The following is a 20,490-nucleotide window of genomic DNA, read 5'->3' on the forward strand; positions in this document are numbered from 1 at the left end:
CTCGGCCAGCGAGGAAGGACTGAGTGCCTTCCACAGCCAAGGGACAGAGCACCAGGCACTGTGCTCCCTGCTCCACAGACACACCTCAGACACTTCCTCCCCTAAAGTCACCCTGATGCCACCCTTCCCTCTCAGAAGCCGCCTCCACCACTCAAGCGGAGCCTCCACCCCTAGCTCTGTGCCCAGGTCACTGAAGGGGTCCAGCGGTCAGCCTCACCCTCCTCATCCCTACCATGCTGCAGCACCCGGCCTCGGAGGAAACGGTTTTGTTTAGTTTTGTCTCTTGAGACAGGCCCTTGTCGTGTGACAACTTGGGATCTTTCTGCCTCAGCCTCCAGATTCCTGGGGTTATGGGCATGTGCCACCACACCTGGGCCAAGGAAGAACTTGCTTCAAAGTACACTTGAGATTCCAGTTCCTTCTCCTCTATGACACCTGGGCCAAGGAAGAACTTGCTTCAAAGTACACTTGAGATTCCAGGTCCTTCTCCTCTATGTCACCTCCCCACAAACCCATGCCTTAGTCCTTATGCTTAGAACAAAGTCCCAACTCCTCACTCCTCTGATCTGCAAAGATGTCCTCCAGAATCTAATCTCTGTCTGTCTGTCCGTCTTTCTCTAATTTCAGTTAGGAGAAGCAGAATAACATTAATCATAGTCCTCAGTCCTCTCACTACCAACCCATGAAAAAGCAGCACTGTCCAATCACGAGTCACTTTTAGTTAGTGGAAGGTACAGCTATTTTCAATAATGCTCTTAAACCCTTCCTCACCACATCTGACAAGGATAAATCAGAAAGACACCCGGAAGCTAAGGGGACCTGCTGTCCACTGAGAGATTCTGTTTGAATGTCAGACTCCAGAAAAGGCAAACCTCTAGGGGCAGAAAGTTTGGAGGAAGATTTGAAGGTCCTGAAAAAGTTTTGTGTTGACATCACGGTGATGGCTGTGAGATTTGCTTCTTTCCACTGCTGATTAATATTCCATCAGGAGAGCATACGCCAGGCCCCCAACCACTCATGGATGGAGCGTGAGCCCTCTGTGTCTCTGGGGACTGAAGGTGGGCAGCGTGGACACCTTCATCTTCACCCACTGGACTCCCTGGCCAGCTTTGGAAGCAGTGGGCACTCACAGTGCAGCTGTGGCCACGCGAGTCTCCAGCTGCAGGCTGTGTCTCTGGCCTCATGCTGGCCTCTCTGTTCTTGAAGGAGCCAGGTGCATTCCACCTGAGACCTTGTCACGTGTCCCCTGCCAATCTTTCCACCCGTAGGTTTTGTCCCCAGACCCTCCTTGTGCTACATTTAGTTATCCATTCTGATTCAGTCAAATGCCCCCTCTCTGTCCCATGTCACTTTTTGAGACACTGCAGCTACAGGGGTTGCTCCCACCCCTACCACAATCACCTCTATTTCCTTCGCTGCAGCTTCTGCTGCCACCACAGTTGAAAACACCCTCCATGGATCTTGGCTGGTTTATCTTTCTCTGTGCCCCTCGAGCTAAGCCCCAGGAGAACCCGGACCAGGTCCTATTCCCAGCTGAGCCCCAGCACAGAGCCTGAGGTAGGCAGGGAAAGTGCTCAGCACAGTTATGCTAATTAAGGCAGAGGACATGAAACCCATTGGAGACCAGGTTAATCTACCTTCCTAGGGGCACAGAGTGTGGATGTGGCAGAGGCAGGATTTGAATCCAGGCCTGGCCAGCCTCAAGGCCCATGTTCTTTTCCAAAGCAGCCTGGCAGGTTCTGACGCAAAGCGTCTTCCGTTTCTCGGTTATCAGCAGGCTACTCAGTGCCACCTGTGCAGTCACCTGGTCCTCCTATTGGTTGTTCCTCCTCCATGCACAGAGGGAGGCAGCATGGCCTTGGGCCCTGGGGGCCCTGATATGCCGCCACCTGTGTTGGGAATGGTGCCCGGCCCAGCCCCTCCCTCTGCACTCTGCCTTATATCAGACCCTGGGTCTGGGTTGCTTTCCCATCATCTCAAAGCTCACGATGCTCCGGTTGCTAACTTCCCTTCTGCTTGTGGCCCTAGGTAAGAGCCAGCCTCAGCCTGGGGTTCCTGTGCCTCAGCTGCTCAGGGTCCAGACAGACCCGATACCCCATTCCACAGGTGAAGTCTCAGTGTGTGCCGGGCATGATTGTGGAGTCACAGCAGGAGTGGGGCTGGAGGAGCGGTGGATGGAGCAGGCCAGGGGAGAGGCTGGGAGCTGTCTCACATATAAGAGACTTTGTGTTCCGCACTTGTCCTGCTCTCTCTCTGCCCGCTTCCATCCTGGCTCATGGCCATCGCCCCCGAGTCGGCTGGCTGAATGAACGATGAGTTTGAAGTAACGTTTACTGAGGGTTTTCTATATGGCAGGCAGGATGCTGCCAGGTTCTTCTTAGATTAGCTCATTTAATTCTCATCACAGGCCCATGAAATCAGTGCAATAATAGCCCTTCTACAGATGGGCAAACTGACCCTCAGAGCGCTGAAGGCGTGAGTCCTTCAATAAGCTGCAGGCTGCATCTGAGCCCGGGCAGGATTATTTTAAAGTGGCCGCTCTTGGTGACAGTGGCTTCCATTTTTGAGGAAGCCCTACAGGCACTGTCCCCTACGCCTTGGAAGAAGACCTTGGGCTCCTGGGGCTCTGGAAAGCCCTGCCCTGCTCCAAATGCCCATTCCAATGTGGTACTGCAGACCAGTGAAGGAAAGGAGCCCACGTGGGACACCACACACACCCCGGGCATGGGACACTGGCCTTCTCCTTCCTTCTGGACAGCCTCTGGCTGAATGTCACCCGATCTCTCCTCTAGTCTCAGGCCGAACCATCTACAGCCCCTCTGGGCGCGTGGTCAATGGTGAGGACGCTGTTCCCTACAGCTGGCCCTGGCAGGTAAGAGCTGGACCAGGTACTTGCTGCCCTCCACACACTCTGGCCACCAAGGCCTGGTGACCCCATGGGACGCGCTTCCTATCCATATCCCACTCCGGCGTCCCCAGGCCCAGAAAGCTCTGCACAGTCTGCTTCCCCTGGGGGCTTCATCCATTCAGCCTAGGGCCTGAGCTGGGCTCTCAGCAGTGCGGAGGGAGTCTGTGGAGAGGGCAGGATTTACAGGGCTGGCACAGTAATAGTGAGCTTCGAGGAGGAAGAGGCCGAGGGACTTGGTTCTGGATTCCTCAAATTCTACATCAGGGCTCTAAAGCCTAAGAACCTAAAAAGATGAGGGTTTCTTTTGTTCATGACTTGCTGGTGCTGGGAATGGAACCCAGGACCTTGAGCATTCCTGGCAAATAGTCTACCTGAGCCACAACGCTATGCATCTCTGACCCAGCTTTGTAAAAATTTTAATTTAAAAAAGTTTAATTTAATTAAATAGTTTATTTTTGGTTTTTGGGACAGGATCTCTCCATGTAGTTCAAACTGGCCTTGACCTTGCTATGCAGCCCAAGGCTGGCTTCAAACTTGCAGCAGTGATCCACCTGCCTCTGCCTCCTAAGTCATGGGGTTATAGGCCACGGTACACAGCATACATTTTTTTTAAAATGAAACTTTGAAACAGGGTCTCACAACACAGCCTCAGCAAGCATAGACTTCCCATCCTGTGCCTGAGCCTCCCTGCTAGCTGGCGTTACAGGCATGTACCCTGGGGGTGCGGGGCTCTGCAGGGCGCATTGAGGGGAGCACAGAGAGCTACACCCACTCTGCTGTCAATCACAGCGTCCCCAGCCACAGGGGCTGTCTCAGTTTAATCTAAATGAAGGAAGGTTAGACTTCAGATCTTCAGTGCCAGCCTCATTCAAATACTCAAGAGCCACGTGAGGGCAGTGGCCACAGGAGACAGCAGAGATCTAGGATATGTCCACGGTGGTGGAAGCTTTGCCTGGGTGAGGACGCAGCCCCACCCTGAGAGGATCACAGGGTAAACTTCCCAAACACAAGGCATCCATCTGTACCGGGAACTCATACTGACACCACCATGTCCTGAAAGCAGCTGTGGCACGGGAGAGGAATGCGCCTGCATCCACTCCAAACCATCTTACTACTAAGTGACTCAGTGAGACAGTGTCTCAGCACTCAAATAAAGGGCCTCAGACATCGGTGAGTGCAAAGGCCCTGGGTTCAGTCCCCAGTATAGGAGACAATAAAAGCCAAGCAAAACCAACTCCTATGGGCCAGATGTGGCCCCCTGAGAGTGTCTGCCGACCCTTGCTGTGCAGGGAGCTTTAGGAAATGACATGTGTGGGGAAGGAGAAGAGAGATAGGACTCAGGATGAGTTGGGCTTCAGCAGATGCAGGAGGCCTTGAAGGACGTAAGGCCCAGAAGAATGGCAGAGCCTGAGAGAGACCTTGAGGGTTCTCAAAAAGGGTTGGGGACACCCTAGAGGGAGAGTCCAGGAGTCCACAGAGGGGTTGTAGAGTGTAGGGTGTGGGGGCTCTGGTGAATCAGAATGTAATCCCAGTGGAGAGAGACAGGACAGCCATGAGCAGTTAAATAGATTGTGCACTGCACATTTCAGAGGGTGCCATTCTTTTCCACGGGAACAGGGCCCTTAGAGTTGCACAGGGCAGCATGGATAAAGACATGGCGGACAGGCCCTGCTGTGGGGCCCAGGACACTCAGGCCCCCTTTCCTCACTGCCCACCAGGTCTCCTTGCAGTATGAGAGGAATGGGGCCTACCATCACACCTGCGGTGGCAGCCTCGTTGCCCCCAACTGGGTCCTGACTGCAGGCCACTGCATCTCGTGAGTTCAGTCACCGGTCCCCGGGCCCTCCCAGCTCTTGTCTCTGGTGAGACCTGGCCAGCTGGGATGTGGGTGGATGAAGGAGAGGAGCCAATTGGCCACAGGCCTGGACCCACCTGGCTTCCACCCACAGGAGCTCTCTGACCTATCAAGTGGTGCTGGGCGAGTATGACCGGTCTGTGAAGGAGGGACCTGAGCAGGTGATCCCCATCAACAAGGGCGACCTCTTTGTGCACCCGAAATGGAACAGCAACTGTGTGGCCTGTGGGTGAGTGGGGTCCCAGGTCATGCCCCAAGGGGCCCCTCCACTTGTCCCTCCAAGCCCTGAGAGCCTGATCCCCAACCCACAGCAAAGGCCCACTCAGGCTTGAGCATGGGGAGCCTTTAAGGACCATGACATCTGACTCCTCCTCCTACATACGGGCAGCAGGACCCAAGGAGGGCCAGTTACCCCAAGAACCCAGGAGTCCCCTGGCCCCTGCTCCCTTCCAGCTCCAAGGTTCCTCCTTGTGACCACGTGCACTGGTGCCTTCTGGCCCCAGCAGCATGGGCAACAGAAGGAGCACTGGCCTGAGAGCCCACTCCCGAGTGACCTTTCCCTGTGGCAGTTTTGCCATGTGTCATGGCGTGACCATGAAGCAAGTCTTCAGGGCTGGCTGTGAGGGCGAAGGGGTCCGTCTTAAGCCCTCGGTGCAGGCACAATTGAATGTGTGGGTGCTGCAGTTTCTCTGGGGAGCAGGTAGAGGAGGGCGTGGACCTGGACTAGCAGAGTAGGCTTGAGGCGCTGTGATGAGCAGGACCCCGCCCCATCAGGGGCTCCTAGGTGAGCAGAGACAGCTCAGACCCAGGGAAGTGACTTGCAGAATCAGCAGGCAGTGAAGACAGAGTTCTATTGCTCACAGTGTGGCCCCAGGGCAGCAGCATCAGTGCAACCCTGGGAACCTGTTAGCCACCTGGATTCTCAGGCTTTGTGGAGACCCAGGGCCTCGGCAAGGCTGAGCAGGACCCAGCAGTTGCTGCATGCAGAGCTCTCCAAGTGGCTCTCACTGGGGGAATTTAAGCACCCAGGGGAACCCTCCATTATGAAGGTCAAAGGTCAGTGTGAGCGGGGGTGGGGGGGGCGCTCATAGCCTCTTGGCCTGGCCATTATTGTTGCCCATGCCTGTGATCACAGCACTAAGGCACGCTGAGGCAAGAGGGTTGAGTTTGCTTGTACTCTGGGCATCTTAGCAATTTAGTGAGACCCTGTCTCAAAGGAAAGGAAGTGGAAAAAGAAAAGAGTGGAGAGTGTAGTTCAGTGTGAGGACCATGGGTTCAGTCCCCAGTTCCAGGAAGAAAAAAAAAAAAGAGTCCTCAGAGCTGGTGGTGGGGAGCCGATTTAGCTGGCCCAGTGGAGGCCCAGGATCCATGTGACTCTTCCTCTTCTCCAGCAACGACCTTGCGCTGATCAAGCTCTCACGAAGTGCCCGGCTTGGGGGCGCAGTCCAGGTCGCCAGCCTCCCTCCTGCTGATTCCATCCTGCCCCACGAGGAACCCTGCTACATCACTGGCTGGGGCCGTCTCTACAGTACGTGCTGAGCCCTCTACAAGCCCAGGCACAGGGACAAAAAGCCAAGCCTGGGGCTGTGGGAGGAAAGACACACTAGTCTGGTTATTGGTGAATAAGTCATGCAGGAACGTATGGGCCCCCCATGCCAGGAGTGGGGTGTGCTCTGTGTCCCGCACTGTGAAACTCCTGGCTCCTTGTTCCCCACTCACCTTTCTCTGTCCCTGCAGCTGATGGGCCCCTCCCAGACAAGCTGCAGGTGGCCCTGCTTCCTGTGGTGGACTATGCACACTGCTCCAAGCTGACCTGGTGGGGTTTTAACGTGAGGAAGACCATGGTGTGCGCTGGTGGCGGCGAGCAGTCTGGTTGCAATGTGAGTCCACCCCATGAAGTCCCTTCTTGCCACCTTGGGAAGACATGGCAGGACAGGGAGAGAGTCAGTATGGAGCCCAGGTCTGGTAGATAGGAGACAGATTCCAGTTCCTCCATGTACACAACAAGGGCACTGCCCTCTGACACCTCCAAGTCACACCTTCTCTATGGTCCTGAGCTATAATTACATATTCACATACAAGGCCAGTAATGGTAGGGTACTCCTGGAATCCTAGCACTTGGGAGGCTGAGGCGGGAGATCACAGTGAATTTGAGGCCAGCCAGCCAATCTGAAATACACAGCGAGAGCCTGTATCAAAAACATGCACATAGGGTTGGGGATTTAGCTCAGCTACATACTACATAAGCAGCTGCCTTGCAAGTGTGCTGTTGTGAGTTCGATCCCCAGTACCAATTAAAAAAACCAAACATGCACACACAGAAAAAAACCCTTTCAGGGGGTTCAGAAAGTTCAGGATGCAGCTGAGTGGTAGACCACTTGTCTAGCATTGGGTTTGAATCCCCAGCACTGAAAATAGAAAAAAAAGAAAAGAGAGAGAATTAAGTAAGAATGTTTTTACTGAACTATGAGTTTGAACAGTGACACTGGTAATTAACTGTAGCACCAGGCACAGGAGCTGCCATTTCTTTTTCTTTTTTCTTTCTTTTTTTTTTTTTTTTTTTTGGTCTTTTTCCTTTTTATCGGTACCAGGGATTGAACTCACGATTGCCTGCTTGCAAGGCAGGCACTTATGCCGCTGAGCTAAATCCTCAGCCCCTTGAGCTGCCATTTCTTGAGCACTTTCTCCCCACTGGGCACTAGGATCACCATCATCCCATGTGATCCACACGAAATCTTGAAAGAGGAATTTTTTTCTTGATGATCACAAAACACCTATGCCACAGATTCCAAAAAGTCAACCCCAATGCACTAAGTCACACACACAGCTAAGCCCTCCACCCTGTCTGGCAATTCCAGGGTGACTCTGGAGGACCCCTCAACTGCCCTACCAAGGAAGGCACCTGGCAGGTGCACGGCGTGACCAGCTTTGTTTCTGGCTTGGGCTGCAACACTCTGCAGAAGCCCACAGTGTTCACCCGCGTCTCAGCCTTCACTGACTGGATCCAGCAGGTGAGTTCAGAGGGCTTCAGGGAGGGCCCCGGACCCTGAGGAGGGCAGAGGCTCCTGCAGGCAGAGCAGGTGCCCGAGGCCATTCTGGAGGGCAGGTGTTTTCTGCAGGACCTGAGAACCTCCCTGGCTTCTGGGCAGAGCTGTGAGCCCCAGTGCTGAGCTTCCTTAGTTATCAGGGGTGACTGTGTGGCTCCTGTGTGTCTTCCTCGTCACCCAGACACAGGGCCTCTAGACCCATGAGAGGTGGTGACAGCCGTGATGGCGACATGGAGGCCCCTGTGAGAATATAGAACTAGTTCCTCACTGGGGACAGTCAGTCCAAGACAAGTAAGATGGTTCATGAGAATGGCAGTGACCGTGCTCTCCAGGCCGCTCACACCTGTGCCACAGCTGGGCATGGTGGTCCACACCTACAACCCCAGCACCCTGGGAGGCTGAGGCAGGAGGAGCCTAAGTTTGAGGCCAACTTGGGCAATTTAGCAACTTAATAGACCCCTGTCTCAAAAACTGAAAGATCAGGTGGGGGTGGGCTGGGGAAGTCGCTCAACCCAAAGGCCCCAGAGATTAGTGTGCGGTGCTGAAAACCAAACATGAGGAAGTAGCAAGGGCTGGTGAGGACACAGCACGGGGTGCAGCCACCAGGGCACCACAGAAACCAAATACAACGGGGCACTGGCACGGGAACACGAGTTCATAGCGCCATCGAGGACCCCGTGAGGAAAACACTGGCACTATGCCTACTTCAGGGGTAAAGAAACTGAGGCTCAGGGAGGTCCAGTGCCCCCGAGGGCCCCACAGCTGGTGGGGTGGCAGAGCTGAGGCCGGGCCCAGTTCCACCCTGCTTCACTGCCCGTGCTCCTCACCACGCCTCTGCGGCCTCATGCCTGCCTTCCCACAGACCATAGCCAACAACTAGGAGCAGAGCCCGGCTGGCCGCGCCGATCGCACCTCCTCCATAAAGAAGAAAGGTTTCTCTGGGATTTAGCTCAGCGGCATAAGCGCCTGCCTGGCAAGTGCAAGGTCGTGAGTTTGATCCCTGGTACCAAATTTTAAAAAAAAATAAAAAATAAAGGCCTCTCTGCTAGCCCCGAGTCTTTCCTCTACTTTGTCTCTCCCCTTTCTCTCGGACCTGTGATGGGACAGACAAGCAGCACCCGACTGTCCCCCTTCCCCGTGTCTGCCACAGGGCGTGTGGTTAGTGGAAGGCTGTCACTTGTCTGCCTCATGCTTCCCTTTGATCCTCCTTAGTGTCCCCCTCCCCATAAGGCTGCACTGGCACAGCTGGCCTCCGTGACTTCAGTGCCCTCCCTCCCCAGCCCCAGCAGCCCTCACCCGAGGTGCAGCCCAGCTGCCAGTGCCCCTGCCCCTCTCCAGACCTTGCAGTCTGTGGTCACCTCTCGGCAAAAGTGGCCGACATCAGGGAGCCATTTGGGCCACATCAACATCCCCACCTCTCCAACCCCAGGCAGCTGTGACTAACACAGGGTGCCCTCCTGAAGTTTCCCTGGGTTGGTCCTGACAGTTTTCATGGAGATGTGACAGCTGTCCAACACACAGCATCATGCAGTGTTCCATGAACCTCATCTGTGACAGCTGCTCTGGTCCTGGACGCCCCATCCTGGTCTACAAGGTGTCTGCCCTGACCTAAGCAGGCTCAAGCTTAGAGTAAGCAGGAGAATTGAATTTGGACCAATCAGTGTGCTTCGATTGGAAAATGCCAGTTCAGGCCAGTTTGGACCAATCAGCAGGCCCAAATGTGGGCCAATCCCAGGCCTGATCTGCTATATAACAGGGCTCACCTCACACTTCCCAGCTTGATACAGGCGGGTACTTCCTGCTGCAGAGTGGGTCATGTTCCAGCAAAGCCCCTCTGGGGGTCCTGTGCCCCTGCTTATGGTTTATTCCTCAGGCAGTGTGGGCTTGGAAGGTCCTCTAAGTCCACTGTCTTATCCTGAGTAGTGAGGATGGGATGGTTGCTTTCCAAGAAAGCCTGGAATGCTGGGGCCTGGCATCCCTGAGAGCTCGAGACCAGGAGCCCACAGAGCAGCAACTGGCAACTGTGGCATCTGGTGGTGGCACACAGCAGCCTCCAGTGTTGGCATCAGGGCCCCTGGGGAGCTGCACTGTGCCAGCTCTTGGTTGTTGTAAGCCCTTAGGTCTGAAATGCAGAGGTCAGACTGCATCCAGCTGTCTCAGATGAAGACGAGGCGGGAGATTGAGGTGCACAGGGAAGGAATTTGCCATGGTGACTGCCTTCATTGGTTGCCTGAGACTCAGGGGCTCCTAGGACACAGGGCTTGTGGTGTAAAAACTGAGCAAAATGTCAGGAAACTGGATCAATTGGTCACAGGCATAGATAGTCACACATTAACCAGTGCAGGTGCACAAATGAACTAAACCCTGCAGAGGAGCTGCCCCACCGGCCTCTGCAGAGAGAAGTGGAGCTGTGCTTGTTTATTGATTGCTTCCAGAGGGCAGCTGAGAGACAGGAGGACGTGGCTCTCGCTCTGAAGTAGTTCATCATTTAAACACAAGTGAGTCCTCCAGAGTCCTGCATTAAACACACAGTAGGGAGCCGCCCTGTGGCAGGTTCTGGGCCTGGAGGACAGAGGTGACTGAGAGGCCTGGAAGAGCCCTGGCTGCCACCAAGAGGAGGACACACTTGGCGTCTGCAGTGCCGCACACCTGGCCACCACCCAGAAGCTCTGGTCAGGATCTTTCCCACCCTGCTGAGCAGAAAGAAGCCACATAACCCCCCCCCCCCCGGATTCTTCTCTCCAAGTTCCATTTGATACCATGAAAGACACTCTGGCTCCAGGAAAGAGATAAATATTTAAATAAATATTTAATATTAATCCTCCATTGCCAGGTGTGGTGGCACCCACCAGTAATCCCTGCACTTGAAAGGCTAAGGCAGGAGAATCACTGCAACTCTGAGTCTGGTCTGGACTACATAGTGAGCTTAATGCTGGCCTGTACTACATACCAAGCCCTGTTTTAATAGGCAAAATAAAATCAAAACAGTCAGAAAAAAAACTCCCCAAATTAATGCCCCATTAATAGTCTCTCTCTTTAAAAAATTAGGCTGAGAGCAGTTAAACAAAAGAAAGAAGTGAGGATGGCAAAGGAGAAATTAAATTGTCATTATTTGGGAATAACATGATACTCTACCTGGAGGACTCCAAAAACGCCACCAAAAGACTTCTAGATTTAATAACCAAATTCAGTAGCATAGTTGGATATAAAGTTAACACTCAAAAATCAATAGCCTTCATGTACACAAAGACCAAACTCACTGAGAGGGAAATCAGGGAAACAGCACCTCTGACAATAGCATCCCAAAGGATGAAATATCTGGAAATCAGTCTAATGCAGGAAACAAAGGCCTCTGCATTGGAAACTACAGTGCTCTGCAAAAGGAGATCAAAGAGGATATCAGAAAATGGAAAGAGCACTGGGGATTTAGCTCAGTGATGTAAACGCCTGCCTAGCAAGTGTGAGGATCTGAGTTTGATACCCAGTACTAAAAAAAAAGAAAATGGAAAAATATTCTGTGCTCTTGGGTAGGAAGAACCTTCATAGTGAAAATGTCCGTAGGTCCAAAACCATTGTACAGATTTAATGCAATCCTGACCAAAATCCCAAGGTCATATCTCACAGAATTAAAGAAAATGATCCTAAAGTTGATTTAGAATCAGAAGAGACCTAGAATAGCAAAGGCAATTCTGAGCAACAAAGGCAAGCCAGGGGGCATCACAATCCCTGACTTGAAGTTATGCTACAAACTTACTGTGATAAAAACAGCATGGTACTTGCAAAAACACTGGCCCAAGGATCGATGGAATAGATTAGAAGATAGAAAAACAAGTCCAGGGGCTGGGGATTTAGCTCAGTGGCATAAGCACCTGCCTTGCAAGCAGGCAGTCGTGAGTTCAATCCCTGGTAATGATAAAAAAGAAAACAACAAAAAACAAAACAAAACAAAAACAAGTCCAGAGGCACTTGTACTCGGCTATTTTATCTTTGACAAAGGAGCCAAACACCTTCACTGAATAAATGGTGCTGGAAAAACTGACTTTCCACATGCCAAAGATTAGACCCGTGTCTTTCACTATACCTTCCTCCCTTGCTGAATTAAACTCGAAATGGATCAAAGATCTATACATTAAAACAGAAATATTAAATCTGTTGTAATAATGAAAAGATAGAACTCTTGAAGATATTCAGGTAGGCAAAGACTTTATGAAGAAAACCCAAATCGCACAACAGGAACTATCACAAAGAATCAACAACAGGGATCTTATCTTGTTATAAAGAATTTGCACAGTAAGAGAAATCACTAACAGCACAAAGAGACACCTCACACTGTGGCAAAAAAATGTTGTCTGGTGTCCCTCAGACAAAGGACTAACATCTAGAATATATAAAGAACCTCAAAAAATCAGAACCCCACCAAATGTAAAGCCCCAATCCAAAAATGGGCATCTGAAATGGACACTTCTCAGATGAAGAAGTAGAAAGGGCAAATAAATATATGAAAAAATGTTTAGTATCACTGGTCATTCGAGAGATACAAAGTAAAACAACACTGAGATTCTATCTCACATCGGAAGCATGGCTATTATCAAGAAATCAACCAATAACAAATTTTAGTGGGGCTGTGGGAAAAGGAACCCTTCTGCACTGTGGGTGGGGGTGTAGACTGATGCAAACACTGTAGAAATCAATGTTGAGATTCTTCAGAAAATTAGGATTAGTGCTTCCATTCAACCAGCTATTCTGCCCCTTGGCATCTTCCTGAAAGAATTATAAACACTGTACCACAGAGATGCATGCACACCCATGTTTATAGTGATACAGTTTGTAACAGCTAAATCTTGGAAACAGCCCAAATGCCCATCAACTGATAGTAGATAAGGAAGATGTGGCTTTTTTATACACTGGAGTTCTACTCTGCCATGAGGGGATACAAGCTTGAGACATTTGTAGCTAAATGGATGTGTCTTGAGACCATACTCCTAAGGGAAATAAATCAGACACACGCGTGTCAATGCAGGGTGGTTTCTCTGGGGTAAGAAATCTTAAGTGCAAATAAGAACCAAAATGTATAACAGAGAGTGGGGAATTGGAAGAAAGTATTCCAATGAGAAAGGGAGCAGGGGTAGAAGGAGGAGGAAAGAAAGAAAGAACAGAAAAAGAATAGAAGGAAAAATGGAAACGAAGTCTTCGTAAAACATTAGGCTCGCAGGCTTTGGTGTGTGTGTGTGTTGCCGTGGATCAAACCCAGGTCCTCCTACACGAAAGGCCAAGACCACACTTCTGAGCTGCACTCCTAACCCCCTAATGTCAGTTTTGAAAAAGACTAAAATAGTACATACAGAGTAAGATAGAAAACACCCGTTTGCAGGAGGATACCTGTGTAAGCATCCTCCTGCAAAATGAAATTTCATATTTGAAAGAATCTTGCCCTAGGCTGGACACTGTTGCCCGTAAAGCCTTGGAGGCAGAACCAAGAGGCTCTATCTTGAGCTCTATCTTCCCCACCCCTAGGAATTTACCTGTGGTGCAAAATGAATACCAATGGGCTACCTGTGCATCACTAATGCCCCTTAGGCTCCACCCCAAACCTAAGCTACATGTATGCCCCAACTCCACGTCCAACGGAGAGAATGCCAGACCCTGGAGACAATTCCGGACCCCGGTGGGTCGGGGGATCTCTCCCTGCATTCTTAAAATAAAGGTCATTTGTATTTCATACTTCTTTCCAATTCTATCAATATTTTCATTCATATTTTAAGAAAGATCGCTATGTTCAGGTGGAGGCCTTTGGTACTCTGCCCAGTGGCCGCCAACATCGTGGGTGTGGGGTCATCCACCAATCACTAGAGCTTTTCCTTTTGAGTGCTAAGTGGGTTTGCCCTTGCTTTTCCCCTTGAAGTTGGGTTTGGCCACATGGCTTACTCTGGCCAGGGTGAGGATTTGAGATACAGCCTGTCTTGGTTACTTTCCTTATTACAAGACAGGATGTCTAACACCCATGACATAAAGAAGAGGCTAATTTTAGCCCCCAATTAATAGCAGTTTCAGTTCATAGTTTGCTGGAACCAAGGCAGGGCAGGATGGCAGAGAAGAGTTGTCCATGTCATGTCATGGTGGACAGGAAGCAGAGAGAGCCCAGGGAGGAGCCAGGAAGGGAGACACACATTTCCATTTGGGTTTTAGACCAGAGCCCCCTTTTTAACAGCAAGTCAGCTCTGCCCTCTGCAATCCAACCAGCTCTCAGAAGCCTCATCTCGCAGCACATGAAACTGTAGGGGGACATCCCAATATAAACCATGACACAGGGTGACCGGCTGAGCTCTCCTCCCACCACATGGCACCTGGTGCCTACTGGCCAGTCTGCTTGACGGGCATATGGCACCGCCATGACATAAACTCTGTCATCATAAGCCACTAAGATTTCCAGTACCAAAAAAAAAAAAAAAAAAAGATTGTGGGTGTTGTTTGGTACAGCTATACAGACCTAGGCTATTGGGCCAACATCCCCAACGGCCTGTATGTGGCTATGGTGAAAAGATGAAATAAGAAACAGGGACACATTTAGTAATGCTGATCCTTTTTTTTTTTTTTTCTTTTTTTGTCTTTTTCCTTTTTATGAGTACCAGGGATCGAACTCATGACTGCCTGCTTGCAAGGCAGGTGCTTATGCCACTGAGCTAAATCCCCAGCCCCCTAAATTTAGTAATGCAGGACAAGGGAGTTGGGAAGTCAGTACTTCAGGACAGGCAAAAATAAAGGCTCTTGGAGCTAGCCACGTTTTATTGGGTGTGTACAGGGGTTGGAGGGATTATCAGGAGACTCAGGACAGAAGGTGGGGGAGGGATGACTCAGAGGTCAATGACTTAGGGGCACGGTGACTGTCGTGAGTGTCTTAGAGCACTCTGAACTCCGGGCAAGGTAAACACGCACACACGCCTGATCGGGACACGGGGGGTACAGTGCTCGGAAAAGAAAGACAGGAGAGACAACTTTACTGTCTGCACCGCGTTACACTGCACTGCACGCACAATCTTTATTTTAGGATTCATATATAGTAAACCCGATCAGTTCACAGAGCCCAGATAATTAAGTAGTGAAAAGGCATTCTTTGTGGCAAGCTACAACGTGACAGACTACAATGTTTATTCTAAAGCTATCTAAGTGAAGTAAATAATCACAACCAGTTTTCATAACTTCTCTAGCCCAGGAAGAAATTCATTAGCTCAAGAATGTTGTTAATTTGTCTGCTGTTAGTGTCACAAAGGGTGGCCAGCCACTTCCTCAAGACTTCTGCAAAACAAAGCCAGCTCACAGTATGGATTCCAGAGGGTGAGGGGCTCACTGAGAACAGGCATTCCTATTCTACCTCCTTCTCGCATACCAGGGCGGCTATTGTAAATTGCAGGTTAGAGGGGGTTGGGCCTACAAAGTGACACCTCATCCCCCACACTTCCTTCCTTTTTATTTTTTAACAACAATTTCCATAAGATCAGGTTATTAATAGTATTTCGTCTTATGCAGTAAAAATACACAAGAACTATGGCAATGAGAACTATAATTAAACTAAGTCCCATGCCACTAAAAGTGTGGGTTATGCTCTGCCAGATTCCTTTGGAATCTAATCCTTTTAAAGATTGAGCAAGCAATTGCGCGAATTGTGCTAGGGATTCATCATCATTTTGCTTTGCAAAATCCTTGTCAATTTGATTATGCAAAGATTCTATTTCCTCCTGGGCAGAGGTGTTTCCATTTAGATACATTCTAATCATTTCCCATTCATGTTCTGTTTGATTATAAGGTCGTTGGGTTATACAGAAAGTAGTTGAATTCCAATCACATTTTAAAAACACTTGATGCTGAAGAGCCAATATTTTTCTACCCATCCATTCAACTGTTTGTTTAAGGAGGTCTATTTGTTGTTGTAGTTTGGCGTTTATTTGCCACTGAGTTAACCAAAGTTCATGAGAATTTTCATGCCATAATTCTACAACATGTTTTTCTTGCAAAGAGGTTTGTAAAGCTATTCCTGAGACTGCTGCTAGGGAGGCTACAGTTATCAGACTTAACAGTACAGCAACCACTATTCCAATAAATCTTTTTGTACGTTTTAACAGATGTTTAAAAAATTCAGTAGTAACAGAAATTACCGGGTCTTGAGACCATGGTCGAGTTAAATTTACAGGCAACCAAATATGAGTTTTTTGTTGTAACAGCATAACTGTATAAGGCTTGGTGAAATTTAGTGTGCTATTTAAGCATGTAAACAATTGACAATTTAAACAAGTACAAGAAAAATGTGTAAAATTAAAAGTTCCCACTAAAAAGACATAAGGCAGAGGTGCACAAACAGTAATATTATACATTTTAAACCTAGTAAAATTATAAGTAGTAGATACAGATCGACTAGTCCCTGAATAGGAAACATTGTACAAGGTTACAGGTTGCATAGCGGCTGGAATCTTCCAAATATGATTTTGAAGGTGATGAGGGTATTCTTCGGCTGCAACAGCAGGGTTAGCGATTCCACCATCTCCCCACCACAAGAGAGACGTCTTCTGATGAAATATAGGAGCTCCGTCAGTTATTTTCTTTGGATCTGGAAGACTATACACAACAGAGAGATTACATCTTGTCTCATTCCATTCAGCACATCCATTAACGAATTTTCCAAATGGTCCCCAAATAATATACCCATCAATATTTTTAGCAAATTTTCCCATACATAGTTGCCAAATTATGGGATAATAAGAAATATTTTTATAAGTGAATTCAGGGCATACAGGAAATGTATTTGTATCAGGTGCTGTTAAATTTCTCCAGGTAACATTAAAGGTTTGAGCAGCCAAGGCTTGAAGCCTTGTTCTTTTGTTGCCTGCTTTTATTCCATGTTGAATCCAATACTGCCATCCCAGAGGGATGCAAGGCGGTTCCCCAATGCAAATAGGCCTTTGATTACCATAATAAGTAAAATTGAATAATGTCCCATCATCTTGATTGTGGGGGGTTAAATCAGCCCACGGTGCTGACAAAATTTTTCTAGGTGTGGTATAAAGTAAAATATCACTAGTTCCCCATTTTACAGGTTCTAATAAAGGGGGATTTGGAATATATGCCCAGTACGAATGTGGAGGTACCTCAGTCCCCGACGCAACAGTGAGCAAGGCACATAAAGCTAAAAACAAGTTTTCAGGGTTTAAAGGCTTTCCTGCTTGAAGGACAAGCCGTTGCCCTTCTATGGTCAATTTCTTTAATTGTCCCCATGTAGGGAGGGGATTTAAATTTGGTCGCTGTGAGCGGCGGGATTTTCTTAGCTGTAATCTGGCCATGGCTGCGATAGGAACAAGCTCAGCATCTTCAGCCTCTAGCTGGTTTTGCGCTCGCTTCTGAAGGCACGGTTCCGGTTCCTTGGGGAGTTGTCTCCGGGGCTGGCGAACAGGGTCTGGAAGCGCGGATCCTGATCCATCGTCCAGGGACCCACTGCTGAATTCCATTTTCTGTGGAGATATAACCAAAACCTTTCCCCTTATAGAGCAGTGTGCCCTTCTCCCATTCAGCCTCTGGAGCTGTTTTAGTCCAAATAGGTTCATTAATCACAAAGGGCTGTTGTTGCTGTTCGAAATGTCTTTCAGCTCTTGTTAATATTTCACCTTGTGGTAAATTGAGAAAATTTAAAATAAACAATGCTTGATGCAGTAATGTTTTTGGACTGTTTTGCAATTTAAACAGTATTGGTATCTGAATATCCTCCTGACTCCTCCTTTTTAATTTTTTAATTTGCAACTTAAGAGTGTCATGTGCTCTTTCAACAATAGCTTGACCCTGGGGGTTATATTTAATCCCTGTAATATGAATAATATTATGGAGATCACAAAATTGTTTAAATGTTCTGTTAGTATAAGCAGGTCCATTATCTGTTTTGATTTTAGAAGGAATTCCCATAACTGCAAAAGTCTCCAATAAATGTACAATAACATTTTTAGTGGATTCTCCCTGTTGAGCAGTAGCCCATAGAAATGAAGAATATGTATCAATAACTACATGTACATAAGAAAGCCGACCAAAAGAAGGTACATGTGTAATATCCATTTGCCATAACTCATTAGGTTGAGTTCCTCAAGGGTTGACACCTGTGGGAATAATTTTTAAATGTAATGGTCTACAAATAGGGCAGGCTTTTACAATTTTTTTAGCTTTTGTAAAAGGTATCTTATATTTAAGATGTAAATGTCCTGTATTCGCATGATTAAATTGATGTTCTTCAACGGGTGTAGTGAACATAACTAAGGAATCCACTGTATTGTTACCTGATACTAATGGTCCGGGTAACTGAGAATGAGAACGTAAATGAGTAATAAAATAAGAATGATTTTTTTTTGAACATGTATTTGTAAATTTTGAAATAAAGACAATAAAGCAGGCTTATTAGAATATAACACAGCTGAATAGATATTTGTCACTACTCCAACAGAATAGGCCGAATCGGCTATAATATTAATAGGTTGGTTATGAAAATCTAAAAACACTTGTAATATAGCAAAAAGTTCATTTTGTTGTACAGAGTTAAAATTTGTCTGACGTACCCAGTAAGATTTTTGAGTCCAATATGCAGCTTTATTTTTAGATCCATCTGTAAATATAGTCAAAGCTTGTGGAATTGGCTGTACAGCTAATAAGGTATTAACCACAAATTGTTGACGTCTAAAAAAATCCCATAATTTACTTTTAGGAAAATGATATGAAAAAGTTCCCATGAAATCTGTTAAAGCAATTTGTAAGGTTTCAGTAATTGACAACAAATATTTCCATTGTTCCTTAGTTAAAGGGATAACTATATTGTTTATATCTTCTCCTATCAAAGTTATAGAACGAGCTCTACCATTCATAATTAAAGCTGTAACCATGTCAATATAAGGCATAACATTTTTAGATTGCTTAGTTTTAGTGAATACCCATTCTACTGGCATAGCATTTTGACCTAAAACTGCAGAGGGATATTGAAAAGTATTAATAATATATAAAGTTAGAGGCAATTTAGGATCAATCCTAATTAAAAATGCATCCTTAATTCGTTGTTCTACAAACTGTAATTCTTGCTCTGCTTTTGCTGTTAAAGAACGAGGGCTGGATGGATCTGAAGAGCCCTGTAGAGTAGCAAACAAATGTTGCAATGCATGGGTAGGGATACCTAGTGTGGGACGAAGCCAATTAATATCCCCTAATAATTTTTGAAAATCATTTAAAGTGGATAACTTATCTCTCCTAATAGACATTTTTTGTGGAATCACCTTTTGTCTAGTAAGAATATATCCCAAATAATGACTAACTTTTTTCTTTTGAATTTTATCCTGTGCTATTACAAGTCCAAACGGAGAAAAATATTGAGGCAAAGTTTTTAAAATATCTTTTAAAACATTTCTATCACTATATGAGAATAAAATATCATCCATGAAATGAGCCGTATAAACCTGAGGCCATCGTGCACGCATTGGTTTTAATGCTGCATCAACATAAATTTGACATATAGTTGGGGAATTTTTTATTCCTTGGGGTAAAGTCCTCCATTGATATCTTTGATAAGGTCTTTGATAGTTTGTTTGAGGAATTGAAAAAGCAAACCGTTTTCTATCTTTTGGATGTAATGGGATGTTAAAAAAACAATCTTGTAAATCTATAACATATACAAACCAACCAGCAGGGAGTGCTGAGGGTAAAGGAATGCCGGGCTGAAGGGCTCCCATTTGAATTAAGGATGAATTTACAGCACGTAAGTCCGTTAAAAGTCTCCACTTGCCTGATTTTTTTTTTTTTATCACAAATATTGGAGAATTCCAAGGAGATGTGGATGGTTCTATGTGATGTAGAGAAAGTTGTTGATCAATCAATTTCTGTGCTGCCTGTAACTTTTGAGTAGTCAAAGGCCACTGATCTATCCAAATTGGGTCATCATTTTTCCAATTAAGCTTTAAAGGATTCATTTCCCTAAGCTGTAGAAACATGCAAAATATTAAAAATGTATATAAGCTCCCCATTGTTCTAATATATCTCTTCCTAAAATAGAAACTGGCACCTCTAAGATATAAGGTTTAATAACAGCAACTTGACTCTCTTCATTTTTTATATGTATATGCATTGTGGCTTGTCCAATTGTATTTATTGGAGTTTTACTTACTCCTTTTATATTACATGGAATAATAGTATAAGTAATATGAGAAGGCCAATCAGTGGGTTTAACAATAGTAATATCCGAGCCTGTATCTATAAGAGCCTGAATTTTTTTATGCTCAATAAAAATATTAATAAGAGGTTGTTGTTGAGATAATTTAGCTGTCCACATTACATTAATAGGGTTAGTGCTGCCGAACCCTCCTGTTCGCTGAACAACAGAGGATCCTATTGGGATATAAGGCAGTAAAATGAGTTGAGCTATACGTTCTCCCTTTAATAATTTATAATCTGTAAGTGAGGACATCAGAATTTGAATTTCTCCAGTATAGTCTGCATCTATAATTCCTAAGTGAACAGTAATGTCTTTTTGATTTAAACTAGATCTACCCGTGAGCAAGCCAAAAGTTCCCGCAGGCAGGGGACCAAAAATTCCTGTAGGAATTCTCACGGGAGATTGTCCTCCTCTTAATTTTACATCTTTTAAGGCTGGTATGTCCACTGCGGCACTGTGT

The 20,490-nt window shown here is 47.1% G+C and overlaps 1 protein-coding gene across 2 annotated transcripts; it reads left to right on the forward strand.

Annotated features, from left to right (window-relative positions):
- Nucleotides 1–1,924: 1,924 nt before the first annotated feature.
- LOC100717936 (chymotrypsin-like elastase family member 3B) lies at nucleotides 1,925–8,858 on the forward strand. Of its 2 annotated transcripts, XM_003471345.2 has the most exons (8): nucleotides 1,925–2,028; nucleotides 2,793–2,872; nucleotides 4,627–4,724; nucleotides 4,858–4,992; nucleotides 6,155–6,291; nucleotides 6,501–6,643; nucleotides 7,622–7,774; nucleotides 8,673–8,858. In XM_003471345.2, the coding sequence occupies exons 1-8, from the start codon at nucleotides 1,989–1,991 to the stop codon at nucleotides 8,688–8,690; spliced, it is 804 nt and encodes a 267-aa protein (XP_003471393.1). In that variant the 5' UTR covers nucleotides 1,925–1,988; the 3' UTR covers nucleotides 8,691–8,858. The 2 variants fall into 2 exon arrangements, with proteins under 2 accessions (XP_003471393.1, XP_063091286.1); XM_063235216.1 differs by lacking the exon at nucleotides 1,925–2,028 and having other exon boundaries at nucleotides 2,548–2,872.
- Nucleotides 8,859–20,490: the final 11,632 nt, after the last annotated feature.

This window comes from Cavia porcellus, unplaced genomic scaffold, assembly GCF_034190915.1.
Source record: "Cavia porcellus strain 051 isolate PalLab524CR breed Dunkin Hartley unplaced genomic scaffold, mCavPor4.1 scaffold_25, whole genome shotgun sequence".
Taxonomy (NCBI): Eukaryota; Metazoa; Chordata; class Mammalia; order Rodentia; family Caviidae; genus Cavia; species Cavia porcellus.